This window comes from Barbus barbus, assembly GCF_936440315.1.
Source record: "Barbus barbus genome assembly, chromosome: 26".
Taxonomy (NCBI): domain Eukaryota; kingdom Metazoa; phylum Chordata; class Actinopteri; order Cypriniformes; family Cyprinidae; genus Barbus; species Barbus barbus.
In genome coordinates this window covers 28,386,410-28,406,804 of record NC_136754.1, presented here as the reverse complement: position 1 = coordinate 28,406,804, position 20,395 = coordinate 28,386,410, and the positions used below count along the sequence as shown (strand labels likewise).

General features: G+C 39.7%; 2 protein-coding genes across 2 annotated transcripts; both read right to left on the bottom strand.

The window, feature by feature from the left end:
- Positions 1-9: 9 nt before the first annotated feature.
- On the bottom strand, positions 10-6,712 carry LOC306846551 (mitochondrial ubiquitin ligase activator of nfkb 1-A-like). Its single transcript, XM_079380006.1, has 5 exons — positions 6,628-6,712; positions 5,968-6,094; positions 3,979-4,066; positions 3,782-3,902; positions 10-635 (listed from the first exon to the last, which is right to left on the bottom strand). The coding sequence occupies exons 2-5, from the start codon at positions 6,082-6,084 to the stop codon at positions 149-151; spliced, it is 813 nt and encodes a 270-aa protein (XP_079236132.1). The 5' UTR covers positions 6,085-6,094; positions 6,628-6,712; the 3' UTR covers positions 10-148.
- Positions 6,713-7,427: 715 nt separating this feature from the next.
- Positions 7,428-18,099, bottom strand: LOC306846018 (SERPINE1 mRNA-binding protein 1-like). The gene is made up of 9 exons (XM_079379074.1): positions 17,713-18,099; positions 14,420-14,597; positions 12,290-12,430; positions 12,135-12,206; positions 11,172-11,246; positions 10,890-11,076; positions 10,748-10,804; positions 9,329-9,538; positions 7,428-8,778 (listed from the first exon to the last, which is right to left on the bottom strand). Exons 1-9 carry the CDS (start codon positions 17,966-17,968, stop codon positions 8,719-8,721), a joined length of 1,236 nt encoding a protein of 411 aa, XP_079235200.1. The 5' UTR covers positions 17,969-18,099; the 3' UTR covers positions 7,428-8,718.
- Positions 18,100-20,395: the final 2,296 nt, after the last annotated feature.

Here is a 20,395-nt window from a genome sequence, read left to right as displayed (position 1 = left end):
GATATAAAGACAGTTTGGATCCCTTAAAGTGTACAAGGCTTGAAAAATATTTTCATTGGCAAAACTCTAAAATAAAATTATATATAGCTGTTTTTATGCACATGATTTTGAATGTGTCATACGTTAATTACTTTATTCACTCAGTCAGCTAGTTCTTTTTATCCTTATTAACCGCACCATGGATGAAACCAGCTACGAGTGCAAAGCCCGTTATTCCGAACAGCGCCGTCAAGCCTTTCCACATGTTAGCGCTGTTCTCGTGCCGCTGTATGAAGCTCTTGTAGTCGCTGGGGATCAGGATGTAGCTGCGGCCGTCTTTAGGCGGCTGTAGCCTCATGAGCTTATCCTGCTCCAGAACGAGCTCCCCGAATGCAGTGAGGGCCGATCCCACACGCAGCAGCTCCTCTCGCTCCTCTAGGGCCACAGGCTTCTCCCCGCTCAGCTCTCGCACGACAGCATCCATCAGCCCCTCTTTGGCCTGCCTGAGCCGCTTGTGCACCTGCTCCAGGTAATCGCCGCTTGCCTCCAGAGGAGAATCCACACGCACGGAGACCTCGCTGATGTATGAGCCGGGCTGGACCAAGCTGAAGGGCACCGTGTTGGTGGTCTGCTGCTTGTTCACTTTTTTGGAGGCCCTGTGTGGATGTTTTTTCACGCTTTATAATAACTGGTTTTCAAAGAGATAATGAAGTGCATAAAATAGATAGCTCTAGTGCTGGATGCTGATTGGTCAGTACTATGCTGTAGTGAGTATAAAGCATAACAGTCGGGTTCCAAAAGTAAAAACTCCACACATTTTCTTGATAGGGAAATAGATTTTTAACAATAACTGATGCTATATTTAAGACGGACCTTTTGTGAACTAATTAATCGATGCTTTTGTTGAAACCATCTGTTCACATTAATTCAAATTTTTTTTTAAAGTGCCCCTATTATGGATTATGAAAGGTTCATATTTTGGTTTTGGGAGTCCCCAACAACAGGTTGACATGCATTCAAGGTCAAAAAACACTTTCATTTTCTTATATGCATTTATTTTTACCTTATTTGCTCAACGACTTCCAAACGATTCGCTCAACGATTCATTTTTCCAAACCCCTCCTTTGCGTGGCGCTTATCTGCAGTGATTGGACGATTTCATTTAAAGCAGTGTTTGTGAGCTTTTAACGCTCCAAAAACGGCACCTAGTGGCAAAGAATGAATTTGCATTTTCATTCAGACCAACACGAAAATCAAGTTCTCTTTCATAGGGTCACTCGACGATATTCAGACTGTTTTTCGCTGAGCTTCTTCATTCCACTATCGCAGTCGCTGAAGTGCAAACGATGTTCTCCTCGCGGTGGAGTGCATGGATTTTCGTTGCTGCCAGTCACCGTGTTCTCGCTTCATCGCGAGCGATGACCCGCACGGTAAGAGTGTTAACTTTATATTTGGGCTTTTCACACACGTGCGATGTGGTTTACGGTACTTAAATGTATAACTGAGATCGTTCTGCCAACCTCTGATCTCCCCTCACTTCTCAGAAGGCCTTCAGGACACAGGCCCTGCCCATTGTAGCTTTGATGCTGACCGCCGTGGCTTGCCGCATCAAAGCACAGAATTTTTCTCTGGGAGAGGGAAGCAATTTCGCTGGTTTGTGAGATGTGTGGTCTTCACCTCTCAGCGTTTGGGCACACTCTACCAGGAGTGTGGTTTCCTCCCAAGTTCCCTTTAGAGTACTCCCCCTAGAGGATATTTGTATAGCGGCAGGATGTTCCTCTCCGCTCACTTTTATCAGGATCTTGACATGGCTCCTGGTTCCCGGTTCTTGTCCGTTTGAACCAGTCGTGGATGCTATCTGGTTCATCTTCAGGCCAGATACGGCAGCGCTTTAGCTTGGCGTGTTTGGTATATCGTTCCCAATGTGTCAAAGCTACGCAGCGTCGAGTGAACCTATGAAAGAGAACATCTCTGGTTACTTGCGTAAGCCATGAGTAGGGAACGAGATGCTGCGTCCGCTGCCAAGCTCCTCGTGCTGCCGACAAGTGGCCTTTTTCAGCAGAGAAATGAGGAGCAGATGGCACGTTCGCCGGTATAAGGATGGCGACGTAAGAACGTCTGGGACGGCATCCGCGCCATCAGCCAATGAATTGGCGTGATCCTATAAGGGCTTCAGACAATCAGCACACCCAGAGGGCGTTCCCAATGTGTCAAAGCTACACAGCGTCTCGTTCTCTACTCTGAGAACATGGGTTACGCAAGTAACATTTTCCCAGGTCTGCGCGAGAAACGAGTGGGCGGCCAATATGCTAATGTTTCATGTTGACGTCAACACAAAACGCCTTGGAGATTCATTTTAAAAACGACTCGTTTCAATGATTGTCAACTCTTTTTTTTTGAGAGACTAACTTTATACACGGTGCACTTTGCAGGATGTTTTCATTCACTGTGTTACACACTGCATGAAAGGTCATTTTCAAAAATCCATAATAGGGGCACTTTAAATTATCGTGTTTAATAGCAGAATTAGTGGTGGAAAAACTACATTACCCATAATGCTACACAGAAAATTCCATCAATCAGAGAGTTGCAACAACTTTATATGGATAGTTTTATAGTTCTCCATTTTTTATTTGATTGTCATTCACAATGGTTCATGGGATTGTAGTTCTTTCCCTCACTAAAGCCATTATAATAAAGCCACGGTCTTTTTGCTTCAAATCAATGCTGGTTATGTAATTCACCTCGTAGTTCGGTTTATGGATTATAAAGCTCCCTATCAGATAAATAGGCAAAATACTTAGGCAAAATAAATAGGCAAAATACTTCTGGAACCAACAGCGCAGAAAAAGTAGGCAGGCACTAATGCACTCTATAGGAACATCTATATTATAAGAGACGAACTATATGGCGGAAACGTTTGCCCTGTTCAAATACTCACACTTGCGGTCTTAGCACTTGATGACTTACATAACGTATTTCCTGTAAGTGTCCAACTGAACATGAAGACCACAAGTGTGGGTCGAACATTTCAATACCTGATGATGGGACACACTTATAGTGTTGTGAAAATGCAAGCGTTTACACAGCTTTATTTTTATTTTCAATACTTTGTATTTTAAAATCAACTTCTAAATGTCTGTTTAGTAGTCTCTAAATGCATGACACAATTTAATTTGTGGTGCTTCTAATTAAATGATAAAAAGCAGTTGCTAATGTTGTACAAAATAAATATCACTACTCATTTTAAAATGTGCAACAGTTTTGTTTTACTACCAAATGATATGTAATATCTAATTATTATTAATATTTAACTTCCTTCAGAAAGGTTTATGACCTCTCGTGAGATCTCGGCAAAAAGTCTTACGATTCATTTCCAAAACATGATGCATGATGGGAATACACCTGCCTCGAATACCGCTCCGGAGCGATAGTGTGGATTTAGTGTGCATTAAGGGCACTGCGCTTGGTGTTTTTAGGAGCTGGGACAGTCTTGCGCACTTACTCCATGTTGCACACATGCTCTCAAGTGGCCAAGACTGCAAGTGTGGGTATTTGGACAGGGCATGTATCTTCTACAGAAGGGGTGCACCAAAATTACACTATGACAGGCCAAAAATCAAACTTGATTGAAGGCTGAGGGCAAAATAGTAAATGCTGCATTATTTCCAACTATATCATAATAAAATGTCAATTACATTTTTTTTTTTTAAACTACATGTCTATGCAAAAATAAAACAATGAAGATATGCTTCATTATCCTTTGCTTAAACAAGCAGAATGATTTGCAGTGAAGCATTACCATGTTTTTAGAACAGAGTTCCAGTATTTCCAGTGCTCGTGCACAGTAATCTTTTGGATGACACCATGACAGCGTGGCACGTACTGGCTGGAAATGGGCTCTCCGACGGCCTGCACAAGTCCTGCAATGCAGGGAAAATAAAGATGCATCAATTAAGACTTTTCAAACTATGAGGTGTTATTAAGCATTGTATTTACCTTCTACAGCAACATAATGAAGTCTCTTGTTGGACGACGCATTCAGAATCCTGAGCAGGTGATGGTCTGCTTGAAAGTTTGGAATCTCCTGTAAAGCGGAGGAAACGTAAAATGTCAAATTCACAGCCGCTCGTTTATTAAACTGCTCTAATTTGGCGTTGAGCTGAATCCATTTATTTTACTTTCATCCAAAGTGACTTACATTAAACCTTCATACGAGTCATTCTATATTTTAGGATACATTTCACATCAGGAAAAACATGTAAAAACAATCTGTTATCTCAGTAAATCATCTGTTAGTTGTTATTATCTGTTATTATTATTATTTATACTTTTATGGACCATGACAGTGCAATTTACTATGCAGTCAATGACACAGTCACAAGCTTCCCGGTTTTCATCCAAAATATCTTAAATTGTGCTCCGAGGACAAACAAAGCTGTTACCGGTTTGGACCGACTTGGGGGTAAGTGATTAATGACAATTTTGGGGTGGAGTACCCCTTTAATGTTTCTTGCATTATTTCAGTTTCATGCATGTCACCATGATGGTGTTTAGTGTTTGTGTGAATGACGCTGAGCACCTTCTATAAATGTTAATATTTAAAAGCTGCTTGTGATGGGCTTTGGTTCATCATGTGACTCTCATCACCACCTGCTTTTGGTGGTTATCAGTGTATTACAAAGGTACAAAACAGATTTCAATGCTTCAATAGGTTGGTATATTAATATTATATCAGTTATTGAAATTACGGTGTTTAAATGTGAATTTAAGTTAAAACCGAAAATGTTGCTACCATATATTTTAAGGTAAAATTCTGGCAACCACAGCTGCTTTTTTTTTTTTTTTTTACCCTAAATTTGACCTTTTTTTTTTTTTTGCAGCGTACGGTCACTGAAGGCTAACTCAATTTCAATGGCAGGCCTCGTCTGGCCAATCAAATGTTATTTTCTTGATCAGGTTAAACTCAAATTGTAATATTTATTTGAACTGAATTCATGAAAATATTGCAAACCATAAGAATGTACCCAACATAGTTGATGGGCAATTAATATACTCCTTGACAAGAGGTCACTAGAGATCCGATACAGAAAAATTAGGAAGTTTACCATAATGTCCACCGCAGAAGAGAACGAAATCACATGATGCTGGGCGCACGGTTTTATCAAACCATTTTTTAAGTTTTCAGGGGTTGTTTTGTTAGTTGACCATTTCAACTCAATCTATGTTAAACATAAGTTTAATATAGATAATCTTGACGTTTTACTTTTTTGTTTATTATTTTGAATTCAAGCCTCAAAATAGACATTGCAAAAACTCATTTAACTCTATTCTCTTGTTGGATAAAATAAGTTTTTGAAGAAATTTGTTAGAAACAAAAAATATCATCATCATCAGTGGACATGAAATGTACACTAAATTGTGACCCTGGAGCACAAAACCAGTCTTAAGTGTCAAATTTTTCAAAATTGAGATTTATGCATCACACGAAAGCTGAATAAATAATCTTTCCATTGATGTATGGTTTATTAGGACAATATTTGGCTGAGATGCAACTATTTGAAAATCTGAAATCTGAGGGTGCAAAAAAATCTAAATATTGAGAAAATCACCTTTAAAGTTGTTCAAATGAAGTTCTTAGCAATGCATATCACTAATCAAAAATGAAGTTTTGATATATTTATGGTAAGAAATTTACTAAATATCTTCATGGAACATAATCTTTACTTAATATCCTAATGATTTTTGGCATAAAAGAAAAAGTGATAATTTTGACCCAAACAATGTATTTTTGGCTATTGCTACAAATATACCCCAGCGACTTAAGACTGGGTTTGTGCTCCAGGGTCACAATGATCAAATGACCCATATCCACCTGGTACATGTAAGTGTCTTGATTAAATGATAATATATGAATGATAACTTGTGGGTTTGAGGTTGAAGCAGTGTTCAGTTGTTGTGTTTCTTTACTAGCAGTGATTACTGTACCTTCAGCTTCTGTACTTCTTGTCTTTTATCTGAATATAGTTTATAAAACAGGCCGGAGAAGGCGAAGCAGGATCCTGCACATATGACGGTCAGTGGGTTAAGGAGATGGTCACTCATTTCTGCTTGTCTGAAATGTTTAGTGGTAAAACACAGTAAACATGGTAAACCTCACCTAAGTTACCAGTCTCAGCACAATCAATAGCAAGGGGCTGGGAAACTGGTTTATCAACGTGGTAAGCTTTTTTTAGAGACGTTATTATATTATATAGTCATGCAATTAAGAGAAAAGTTTGTGGTTGATCAGGAAATAAATGCCCATCTTGTCCAGCTACTTCTGTTTCGTTTAGCACAACCTAGTTTTGCTTTCACTTCATTATATGTTTCTGAACAGATACAGTACAAGTATGTATATAACATTACCACAAAATATCTCAATCACAAAGCATCGTGAAACTAGCGAAGTAAAGACAAAAACTCAGCGAAAGTAAAACATGTCAGAGTTGTTTAGGTCACGATGAATCAGGAAAGCAATGCTTTATATTATATACAGAACTATTACTATGATCACTAGTTTGATTAACAACATCTATGTTATATTTACAGCAGCTTTTAGAATATGCTCAGTTTAATGGCTCTCATCATTAGCATTCTCCTTCTCACCTGAAGTTTATTGGACACAGATTCAATCCTTCATCACTTCAGCTGCAGTGTGCTGTGTGTCCACGAGAAGAAACACACTCCCACTGAGAGACGAGGAAGTGCGCAAGCCCCGCCCCGCCCGGATTTCATTGGTCAGTTCAAACAGCCAATCACCATCGATATTTTTGTAAAGCAAATTCACATAAATGTCGAATTGGAATTAATTTATATTGCAATAACTTGACATACTTAAGAGACAGAACACAAATATGTAAAAAGACACTAAGGCAATATTTTAAACATTAATTAAAAAAATGTATGTTTGCGACAGAAATATTAACAATGAACAAGAGATTGCTGTAAGAACAGCTGATGGGGTGATGAAGGATGATTCTCAAGCCACTTCTTGGTTATATTTGCAGTGTGGTAAGGAGCATTTTCTTACAGAAAAATAACATCTTAAAAAAAAGAAGCGAACCTTTCTGTAATATTACACTCCAAAGCATTAAGTGAGTTTTCCCAGTGAAGCAGTGTGCTTGTGCTTGACTGTGGTAGAGAAGATGCATTCATTGTATTGTGCACCAGATCTTTAAAGAGCATCAGCATGCAACTCGTGCATACAAAGGGTTTGTACAGGTGAGGTATCACACATGGGAGAAATGGGAAATAAAATAAAAAAAAAGTGCATAATATGCATTTTATTTGCACTTTAATATGCATTAAAGTGCATTTTATTTGCAGACATGTTTGTAGTAGAAAGGACATGGTAACAGAGTGGGGTAAAGGAGAGACGTGACAAACCAGAAGCTTGGACTCAAATCTACGGTCATCTTCCATTTTATTGTCCCTCCTCCTATGAATACAGAGTACATCGGCCATCACACTTGGAGGTCTCGCTATTTCACATACATAAGCTGGTTCCAACTTTTCTTTCGCAGCACACTGTTGTCCCACCCTGAATTACTTTTTTTTTTTTTTTCAGAAAACGCAAGCAGTAGTGCCATCATAGTAATAATTACAAATAAAAACACAGCAAAGATCACAGAAGGAATAAAAATAACCAAATGGTACTGATGCAAATAGACCACGTGCTTAGTAGCTAGATTTCAAACGTCACCATAATCTAAGTGAAAGATATGTCAACCTCAGCTAGAGAAACTCACTAAAAAGTCAATAAAACCATGTTAAGAACATGACTTGCTGAAACTTACCATCTAAGCTCAGGAACATAAACTTACGGCAGATGATGAGTTTTTAAAAATAGGTTCTCTCTCTCACACACACACACACACACACACAAATCACCCACGTTTACAGTTCAGAAAGTGGTCCTAAGGTTTCTAAGAGATGAACTTACAAGGACCAGCCTGGATCTCCATTGAGCCCTGGGTGCTTCAACAAGATGAGGAAATAATCTCTCTGAGGAACAAAGACAACTATGCATACTAATATCACAGATCCAGCAGAGGACGACAGAAAACACCAAAGCAAGATCAAGACGACGCGTTTGCTTCTTGCTACCGGTCAAGAAAAAAAAAATCCAAATGACAGGAAGGTAGCTTGACCTTAGAGCTTTCTTTCAAAACATTTAAAATAGTCAATATACATTATGCATGTATATATGTTAATAGTAAAATCATCACTACGAGTCTCGTATTCTCACTTGGTGGAGAAAATAAAACAAAACGTTCTGCTTTTGGTAGAGCCATTGAGAGTGTATTCGATTACACGCAGACACCGCAGTGCCCCGACTGAAGCGCAAGCGGTCACAACACCTCGATTCTATCTTCAAAATGCATACATTCAAGCAGCAATAAAAAAATATTTATGGCGAATGCATAATCTCTGGAAAAAAGGGAAAAAAAAATACTGTATGAACATCCCTGCTATCATGTCTCTAAATACAAAACCTCTACCCATAATTTGCTTCAGTGTAACAAGAAGTCCTTTTTGTGTTTTTCCGCAGGTAAAAGTCAGTTCTCAGTGTATGTATGGATGACAGTCTCATGTATTTCTCTTTTCTGGTTTCTATGGTCGAACAATCCGTAAGCATGCAAGCATCGAAGAGGAGGGGCAGGGGCCTGGAGGAAGGTTCAGTGGCGGAGCTGAGGTTTAGGCCAGGGCTGGAAAAGCCTCGGGATCATCCACGTTGGGAACAGAAATGCCTCCACTCTGTCGAATTCAAAAGAAAGAGTTCAAGCCAACATTTGAGACAATCATTTATTAATCAAAGTACATATACTGCCTCTTCCTCATTGCATGCTTCTACACATGCATTTCACAAGCATTCAGCATCTTATGCCATGAGCGTGTCAGATAAAACTGTCAAAAGTCTGAATAAAGACCAAACTTCTTTCTTTTAATCAATGGGGACCAGAAACTGTTTGGATTCCCACATGCTTCAAAATATCTTAATATTCAACAGAACAGAAGAAATTCATACAGGCTTGGAACAACTTGAGGGTGAGTAAATTATGACAGAAGTTTCATTTTTGGGTGAACTGCCCCTTTAAATCTGGGTCTGAACTTTACAACAATAAAGAGTTTAGCTCTTTGCTGGGGTATAAGTGAATAGTGTCCATTTAAAAAACAATGTATTCTGTAAGTAAAACAGTAGTGATATGGGTTTCAAGGGCAGACTAGAGTTTTATTTGATGCAAGTGGTATCTGCCACACATTTTCATACACAAACATCAGGAGAACATATCTGTATGTCATTTACCTTCTCAGACCTGCCCCCGCCTCGGCTTGGCCGTCCACCGCCGCCTCCACCACCACCTCCACCACCACCACCACCACCTCGACCTCCTCGGCCTCCACGAGATCCTCCACGGCCGCGGCCCGGCCGGCCCAAGTCTCCGAAGTTTATCTCCAGCTGGGTGGTGATGTCATTGGCGGGCTTACGGAAGTGGTGCTCTCCACCCTCATCAGCCTTTAAGAAGAAATATTACAGGATCAGCTTCAGCAACTAAAACACACCATTCCCAATTCCACATAACGCTTGCTTTCTTGATGCGCTGCAAGGATTTCAGTTAGAAAACTATGAGATTTCCTCTATGCGGATAACACGGACAAAATCACAAAATCAAATCAATTAACAGAATTTTTCACAGAAACTGGAGTAAATCACAAGTAGGCTGCACAATGAATCAAATCGCAATACTGACTTGAAACTCAAAGGTCTTCATGGCAACCCATCAAAATAAAAGTTCAGTTTAACTGGAAGAAATTGTGACAAAAAAAAAAAAAAAAACAGTGTAAAGCAGAATGTACTTCTCATAGGAATACATTTTCTTCCACGCTTTAATTTTAAAAGGTAAACTTTGTTCAATTTTAATTTGATTTCATTTTAAAAGATTAAATTGTTAATGATAATAATTGATAATAAATTTGTATTAAATCATAAATCCAGAATAATTAAAACAGATAACACTAAATGTCTGGGAGCAAAATATAAAAATAAAAAACTTCTTAGGGCCCTAAAGTAGTTTAAAAGATGCAATATATTATTAAAATGTTAATGTTTGAATTCATCTGATTATTAAATTTTAATGCAGCAAAACACTTTTTTTTGTTAAACTAAAACTAAAGCTTCATGATTTCAATGAGATGCTTACTGATTACCAAAATGTGACAACCATTAAAACTTATTGCCAAAAAATTTTTGAAAAAAAGGAAATCCAGAAAAATTTTAAACAATATATGAAAAAAATAAAACTGATTTCATAAGGCCCTACTATGACCACAGAGCTGATCCCTTCAGCCAAACTGTAGTATTACCATAGCTTCACTGAGACCACAAAACAATTAGCATATTTTTGATAACAAATGGATAGTATAACAGGGAATAAGTCGATAAGTCAAAAGCGCAGACATGCTGCCATCATTGTTGGGGATCTATATTAAGGAGCAAATCATTGAAGGTCAGTGGAGGCAGGCGGATGTGGTACAGAAAAGCGGGATTTAAAATGAAATAAACAGTCAACATGTCACTGTGCGGCCATCGAATCTTGAATCCTGGCACGGCTCTAGGTCAACTAAATTTTAGTTCAGGTTAACTACAGACCAACAATTTCAAAGGTGACCAAAAGGGTGACATGAGAACAAAAATCCAAATCCAGGCACAAACTGGGACAGATACCTTTTGGAATGAGTCAGGATCAACATCTCCAGCTTCAATCACAGATCCAGCATGCCGCTAAAAATGCACAAAAAGGAAATTTTAGCCTCGAAACCATAAAATTATAAATTTACGAGGCTGGAAATGGACTACTTTAACTTACCGTGCCAACTTCCTCACTCTTTGACTTGTGCAGTACGTAGCCCTTCTTCCACTGACCGTCGTTACCCTCGTTGGGCTTGCGGATGTTGAACTCAACTTTGGACCGTTCTTTGTCTTGCATGGCCTTCCACTCATCCAGTGTCATCTCCTTAGGACCTTCTTCCTTCACCTCCTCTACTTCGTTCTCCCTACACAGACACAACCATCCAATGGCATGCTCTTAGCACATCTAGTCAGAGATACTGGCATTTTCTCTTATTCTGAACAATTCTACTTGACTCACTTGTTTTCGGAGTCGGCAGGAGCGTGGTCTTCACCTTCAGGAACAGGCTCCGGCGCTGCAGACTGATCAAGCTCACTGTCAAATCAGACAACATTATTAGATCAGGGGAACCCTTGAAATGATCACACTAACCCTTTGAAGCAATGTATCATGAGTCTTAAATGTGAAATGACAGTTCTCCCTGACTAGGGGACAATCTGATGATTTAGAACCAGCCCACCATGTCATTCAACATCAGGTTTTATTTATGTCCAGAACACAAGCGGTTTGGGACAAGTTACTGACAAAGTTCAATACTTGGGTTAACCCCCTAATATAAGTACTCTTATTATTATTAACAACAACGATGCTTACCTTTACAAACATCACTAATTAGAGTTAACAAGAGTCTAGTGTTTCAGACAATCTACATTATTTCTGCATGACACATTCAGGGCTTCTGCAGGTTTTATGAAGGCTTTAAAGATTCTTAAATCAAGATACAGTTACTTGCAAAATTACATTAGGAGTCTCTCTTTCTGTGAAACTGATCAAAATGAATAGTTTGATTAAAAAATAACAAATATCTTCCACTGGGTCTTAGAAGAATCAATTTAATTCAAAAGGAAATTATGGCCCATTGACATTTGTTCACGTTTTAAAAATACTCGCTTAACGTTGTTGCATTTCTCAGAAAACATTTTTGCATCTAAAATAAATGTATCTGGATTTGAAGATGTTTAGATATTTGTACTGGAAAACAACAAAAATATAGAGAAAGATTAACTTTTAGCAATGCATGCAAGACAATGCCATGACTTCATGAATTTAAGACTTCTTGCTCTGATTTAAGGCTTTTGTTTGTGGAAGGGCGAATTAAAACTTTTTAGGACTCGCAGAAACCCTGACATTTGTCAACATGTCTTATCAACCTCCCAAATAATCTGATGCAACACCACAAGCCTCAAATATCTCCAATCCTACCTGGCTTCTTCCTTCACATTGCCCCAGTTGTGCAAGCCACTCCCACCACGCTTCTCCTCTCCTTTCTGTCGACTAAAGCATGAAGGACATTCAAGTGAGACTAGTGCAACAACACACCCTTAACCATTTGTTAGTGCAGGCTTCATCAAACTTACGATTTGTCATTGCCGCTGTGTCTGTCAAAGTCACGTTTGCCCCGGGAATCAAAGCCATCTCCACGTCCCATGCCTCGCCCACGGCCACCTCTGGCCCCGCGGCCTGCTCCACGGCCTCTAGAGGGCTTATCCCCTATTGGCCTGAGGAAAAACATGCACAAAGACAATCGGCACTCCGGAGCGACAAAAATCAATAAATGTTGCTCAGATATTGATTAAATGGGGACTCCATGGTGGTTCTACAAATGATTAAGAATCACAATCAACCCGAAACAGAAACATTGGCCTGAACAACGGCATGAGTTTGGGGAAACAGACCGACATTATTTTGGTGACGCTAGTAGTTTTGAAATTTTAAATGACGTCTCTCCCAACTAGACTTGCATTATATATTGGCCCATAAAAGCACAGCATGCGGTCTAGGGCTGAGTATTGACAGATTTCACAAATCAATTTGATTCACAATCTCTTGATTTGATTCAATATCGATTAATTTGGATATATATCAGGTACAGAACATTTTTCTTAAAGGGTTAGTTCACCCAAAAATTTTAATTCTGTCATTAATTACTCGCCCTCATGTCGTTCCAAACCCTTTCATCTTCGGAACACAAATGAAGATATTTTTGATGGAATATGAGAGCTCTCAGACCCTCCTTAGACAGCGAGGGTCTTTACACGATCAAGATCCAGAAACGTAGCAAGGAGAGCGGTAAAATAGTCCATGTGACATCAGGGGTTCAACCGTAATTTTACGAAGCTACGAGAATACTTTTTGTGCGCAAAAGAAAAAACAAACAAAACAACGACTTTATTCAAATTCATTTCCTCCTCGTCACCCTAGTGCCATTTTGGAGAATATCAGCTGGACGGAAACTACGTACGCTCTTCTGTGTTAGCCGCATACTGGACGCGCTGTTTTCGTTCAAATCAAAGCATAAATATACGTAGAAGATGTATCCGCGCGGTGCAGCTGACACAGAGGAGCGTATGCAGGTTCCGTCCAGCGGATATATATGGCGCTACAGCGTGACGTGGAGGAGACGAACTGTTGAATAAAGTCATTATTGTTTTCTTTGCATACAAAAGTATTCTCGTAGCTTCGTAAAATAACGGTTGAACTTCTGATGACGTATGGACTATGTTACCTATCTCCGTGCTGTGTTTCTGAGCCTTGATCGTGTAAGGACCCTTGCTATCTATGGAGGGTCTGAGAGCTCTCAGATTCCATCAAAAATATCTTCATTTGTGTTCTGAAGATGAACGAAGGTCTCACGGGTTTGAAACGACATGAGGGCGAGTAATTAATGACAGAATTTTCATTTTTGGGTGAACCATCCCTTTAAGTAAAACAATCTCTCTACTAATGCTATGCACTATACACAGAACCGTCAGTTGTGCACTGCTATAATATTAAAGGTTAAATTAAACCGCTATTATTTTAAGATTACAGTTAACAAAAAACAAAATTAAATTGCACATATACAGCTTTTATATTCACTTTTTAATGATGTATTATTGTAACAATGTTTCCACCCCAATTCTTTGTTGAAATATAAATATTTAAACGGTGTATGTCTTGTTTTAGAACAGATTAAATAAATTATCAAATAAATAAGACATTTATGAATACAATAAATATAGTGCATATATTTAACAGACGGCTCCTCTAGAGTTATTTTTTCTAGCTGACTAACAAGCAATAGGTATTGAATGTCATGTAACATTTACCGCAGGATATTGTTTACAAGCTGATTTACTGACGTCTTTCCAAGGTCAAAACACTGAATGATTACCTTAAAACATGTGTTTCAGTAAGTTGTTCTGTTTCTTTCAACATACCTTCTGATGTTGATACATGTTTACTTCGTGCATTGTTTTTTTTTTTATTGTTGAGACTAAATTTGTAAGCGGCAACCTTGTTTCTCATCAAAGTGACAAAGCACAAAACTTTGGATAGAAAACACTACAAATAATGTTTAATAAAGTTGCGTGTGCACATCAACAGCATAATCTAAAACACAGATTCTTGGAATTTAGGAATTGATATCGGGTCATTAAAATTAAGATTCATTTAAGTGATATTGTCAGCCTTAATGCTGTCATTTTTGTTATAAACCAAACACTCACTTGTCCACAGGGAACTCGCCCCCCTCTGGCTTCTCATCAGCTGGTTTATCAAAGCGGCGTTCACGAGGAGGTCGTCTGTCGGGCCGCCTGTCGACGGGCCGAGCCTCTCCTTGACCTCCCTGCTGTTGGGAACTGGCCTGACCCTGCTGCTCCGGCCTCCGGCCAACCCTCCTCATGCCTAAAACAGATGTTCAGACACTCATTAAAACGCAGGAGTCCAACACTGAGAACTCAAATCTAGTTGTTTTTTTCCATACATAAATTTAATTTAATCACATTTCATTCAGAGCAAAATTAGAGCATTAATATCCGACTACTGCATGTCACTCCAAGGGCAATTACAACTGAATCCGACACATTCAGCAAATAAACACTCATCTAAATCAGTGCACTTATTACAGGCCAGAAAACATACGCAATAAAACATGCATAAAACAGTCTCACAAAAGCCACCTACAAGTACTTAACACTTCTAATTTAAGCATGTGTGACCCTGGAGCACAAAGCCAGTCTTAAGTAGCACGGTTATATTTGTAGCAATAGCCAACATTACATTATATGGCTCAAAATTATAGATTTTTCTTTTATGTCAAAAATCATTAGGATATCCATAAAGATATTTTGTAAATTTCCTAACGTAAATAGACTGCCCTCCAAAAGTTGTGGACAATATTGGCATGAATCCTTTTTAATGGACAACACAAACTACGAAAACATTAATACATAAACACTTTATACTTAGAAAAAAACTTAACTTTTCGATGCATCAAAATATCCACCATTAGCAGCTTTACAGCTCTGCATAATCTGGGCATCTGAGCTGTCAGTTCATTCAAATATTGACTTTGAATTGCAATCAATTGTTGAAGCTACAGTATTAATGTGTGCTGACCCAAAAATACTTTTAAAAACCAGTAACCAGGCATCACAGCTGGCAAAGGGGGCATGTCTGACTTTGACGTGTATATATTGACATTATTATGTTTAATTGCTGGTCTTCAATGATAATGTCAAGTTCCTTTAATGTATTTGCACCAAAAAATGATAAGGATTTATGCTGATATCGTCCAAAACCACACTTTGCCAGTTTCCAAACTTTTGGAGGGCAGTGTATATCAAACCTTCATTTTTGATTAGTAATATGCATGATTAACTTTAAAGGTAATTTTCTCAATATTTTGATTTTTTTTTTTTGCACCCTCAGATTCCAGATTTTCAAATAGTTGCATCTCAGCCAAATATTGTCCTAACAAACCATACATCAATGGAGAGATTATTTATTCAGCTTTTAGATGATAACATTTGACCCTTATGACTGGTTTTGTGGTCCAGGGTCACATATAGTACTTGAGTTGATGGCTAGGACCACATGTAAGATAAAAACAGCATGCACACTTGTATGTGTTTGGAAAAACATGATGGGCAAAGGATAGCATTCAGGTGAACTATTAGTTTGGTGTTTTGCTCAAGGTCACACCGATCATGAATCAACTCTAGTGATGTCTGAAGATGCATTTTTAGTGACTGGCTCAGATTTTCAAGCACCAGGTTACATTTATTTAGTCATTTAAAGGTGCCATAGAATGAAAAACTGTCTTTACCCTGGCATATTTAAATAATAACAGTTCTGTACATGGAAATGACATACAGTGAGCCTCAAACACCATAGTTTCCTCCTTCATATGTAAATCTCGTGATTAAAAAAGACCACTGAAAAACAGGCGAATCAGAACATAACACCGACTGTGACGCAACAGTCGGGATCACTACGCCCCCAACATTTGCATAAACCCGCCCTTGTTCTAAGCCGGCCGAACCATCAGAAGCTCTGCAGGTATTGTAAATAAACAAGCGCGGACAACAGCGAAAATAACACAATAAATGTTATGTTCCAGGCCGTGCAGGGGGTGTGAAGTGCAGGGATAGGTTGGTGTCTGTATTCAGAAAGGCACAGAATGCAAATAACGCGAGCCACTAAAGGGACATGGTTAGCTCCTTGCTAGCGGTAGCCTGTTACAGTACATACGATTTCACTCTCAGTAAGGAGAGATGAGGATGATGGCGAATGACTTACAGATCCTGAGCACCACTGACAAGCATCTGATCTTGTGAAATGTGTGGTAAGTACTGTTGCTCCATAATGTAAACATAGTTTGTGTGATCGCGTCTCTTGAAAGTGAACTATAACGCGATCGATGGATCGTTCAAAAGCAGTTTCAATGCCTCGCATATTAATAACGGCTCCCTGATGCCCGCGTTTTATATACAGTATAATTACCCGACGATATAACTGCTTGAGAGAAAGTATTTAAATATATATTTTCCTCCCTGTGCTTCCTTCTTGCTGATGAGCCGTAATGTGAAACAGCCAATCAGAGCAGAGCTCAACATTGAGCAGTACTGTGAAACAGCCAATCAGAGCAGAGCTCAACATTGAGCAGCACTGTGAAACAGCCAATCAGAGCAGAGCTCAACATTGAGCAGCACTGTGAAACAGCCAATCAGAGCAGAGCTCAACATTGAGCAGCACTGTGAAACAGCCAATCAGAGCAGAGCTCATTATTATTCATGACCCTGCCAAATAAGCCAATAACAGACCGTTTCATTCTAGGGAGAAATCCTAGGGTTGTAAATGGACATGTAAAATCGTTTCTGGAGATTTTTTGCCCTTACCTAAGCCACATACCTTCTGTGTAGATATCAGAGAACAATTTAAAATACTGTATCAATGCATTCTATGGCACCTTTAAACAAGATCACAAACCATGACGATGACCATGACATGGTCAACTAATCACTTGCTTACGTAGGTTATCCATCACGGCCCGCCTTACAAAATAAAAGCTGAAGTGCTCTCATGCATATTTGCGTAACATCAAAACACACCAACGTTTCCTCCATGTGCAAACTAGCACAGTAAGATGCTAATCACACACAGCTAGCATGTGGCTAAAGCAGCTACGCAGTTATAAATAACGTGAAGTTGATCTAACCGTGATGTTGACATGTCAGAGGAAGAAAGCGTCTCTGAGGGCATTTCTCTGAGTTAAAGAGCATTAAAGGTCGACAGCAACACGAGTAACGCTAGCAGCAGCAGCTAGTGTTGACTTCTCTGCGGTGTTTATATCTCGTCTCCTACTGTGCTGCTGCCTATCTAGACAGCACTCTAGGCTCCACAAGAGCTTAGCGTTAGCAGCTTTTAGTGTTTATGGGTTGAATCGTGTCTATAGTGTCCAAATATGCGTCTATTTTTTGAGACACAGCCGATATTTAGGACCGTAATTTCTACATACCCTCTTTCTTAAGCGGCACAGGGGGCTGGGTGTCTTCTTTCTTGTCCTGCGCTGTATTTTTCCTGTCTTTCTGGGACTCTTTCTTCGGCTGTTTGGCGGCTTGAGCTGCCGTCTTCGAGCCGCCTGACGCGGCCGCATCTTTCTTCTTGTTCTCGGCCGCCTTTAATATCTCGAAGGGGTCGGATTCATCGTCCAATAGCTGGTCGAACCGATTGGTAACGACGCAACCGAAGCCTTCTTGCAGATGCCCCGGCATGATGGCGCCCCAACAACGGGATTCTCCTCCGATTCTTCGAGGCTTCGAGCGAACTGCTCACGGTGGACAACCACAAGATGGCCGAGGAAGACACCTGCTTCTCTTCCGGCGCTCTCAACATCCGGGACATTGCAGCTTTCGCGCCATATGGGGGATGTAGTTTTACACCTGCACTGTTCTGTATGCGGTTCACTCAATATTTGTGCGCTGGACATTATTTATAATACTTTATGAAGAGTATTTGAAGATTCAGTCATTTTATTAATTCCTGTGACAAATACAGTATAATGAATGCATATTCAGTATTTACACTAAACAGAATTGCAGGAATCACACACACACACACACACACACACAATAGATTTCTAAGCGATCAAGTATATATTATAGTAGTGTTTATTTATATTATAGTAGGTATATTTACAGTAGTATTTTAAGCAGCAGTGTTTTCCAAATGAAACACAAGGACAGTTAGCTTTGAATGATGTGTCTAGAGAACTGGAGTGTTTAGTGTTTTGCTAAAGTTGAATATTATTACTGCAGAAATGCACATCAGTTTTGAAAGCAGCGTTAGAATTTGAAAAATGTGCTGCAAATATAGTGTTTTACAGGTGATGGAGTACAAATGACAACAGTTCATGCAGATATGATCACTGAATGCATTTTGTGTGAAAAACTGAAAAATGATTAACAGTTTGGTCCACATGTTGTTTTGCGGACTGTGTGAAGAGTTTTGACAGAGTGACTTCAGTCTTGACCAATTCATATGAAAAACTGTAAACTAAGGGAATTATTGAACACTTTTTTTTCTTTTTTTTGTAGTATAATTTCCTAAAAAGCATGGTTGTCGAAAATATGTGTGCAAATAATATTTCACATTAAGCTTTTTTCTTTTCTTTTTTTAAGGGATCAGGGGTTGGAGATGGGTGGGTTTAGGGATCAGGGGTTGGAGATGGGTGGGTTTAGGGATCAGGGGTTGGAGATGGGTAGGTTTAGGGATCAGGGGATGGAGATGGGTGGGTTTAGGGATCAGGGGTTGGAGATGGGTGGGTTTAGGGATCAGGGGTTGGAGATGGGTGGGTTTAGGGATCAGGGGATGGAGATGGGTGGGTTTAGGGATCAGGGGTTGGAGATGGGTGGGTTTAGGGATCAGGGGTTGGAGATGGGTGGGTTTAGGGATCAGGGGATGGAGATGGGTGGGTTTAGGGATCAGGGGTTGGAGATGGGTGGGTTTAGGGATCAGGGGTTGGAGATGGGTAGGTTTAGGGATCAGGGGTTGGAGATGGGTAGGTTTAGGGATCAGGGGATGGAGATGGGTGGGTTTAGGGATCAGGGGTTGGAGATGGGTGGGTTTAGGGATCAGGGGTTGGAGATGGGTGGGTTTAGGGATCAGGGGATGGAGATGGGTGGGTTTAGGGATCAGGGGTTGGAGATGGGTGGGTTTAGGGATCAGGGGATGGAGATGGGTGGGTTTAGGGATCAGGGGTTGGAGATGGGTAGGTTTAGGGATCAGGGGTTGGAGATGGGTGTGTTTAGGGATCAGGGGATGGAGATGGGTGGGTTTAGGGATCAGGGGTTGGAGATGGGTAGGTTTAGGGATCAGGGGTTGGAGATGGGTGGGTTTAGGGATCAGGGGTTGGAGATGGGTGGGTTTAGGGATCAGGGGTTGGAGATGGGTAGGTTTAGGGATCAGGGGTTGGAGATGGGTGTGTTTAGGGATCAGGGGATGGAGATGGGTGTGTTTAGGGATCAGGGGATGGAGATGGGTAGGTTTAGGGATCAGGGGTTGGAGATGGGTAGGTTTAGGGGTGGAGATGGGTTTAACGGTATCGCAAGCTCAAACTGGACTGAAACGCAAAATAAAAGCAGCATTGCAAATAAATTAGTAGATATGGCCATGGAAAATATATATTGCATAATTATTGCTTTTGCTCTGTTTCATTTATATTTTGCAATTCTTTATTTTTGTTTTTCTAAAAGCATATTTATTTTTCTAAATACTTTCATTTTCGTTTGCAAAACTTTATTTTCTTTCACAATGCTTCAATTCTCTTGTAAAAATATATGGCATTAAATTGACTCCATATGGGAGAACTTGTTCTGCTATAGGCTATATACAATTCATAGACGATGGAGTACGGAGATAAGTTCTCTGCCGAATTCATAGCTGTCTCGAGTTATACAGAGTTACATGTCACCTACCAGCCAATCAGAAATTAATTAGGATGTTGTTGATTAGGTTTAAATTACGCGATTGTGCCGCACGCGTGTTCGTTACTGAGCAAAGTGAATGCGCGCGCACATGGAGTGTAAGCTGAAAGCGAAAGATCTGATGAATGCTGTAGGAAACCCCTTCATTTATTTTATATATATATATATATATATATTCGATTTTAAGATTCCTGGACGAAATCACTTGCCTGTGAA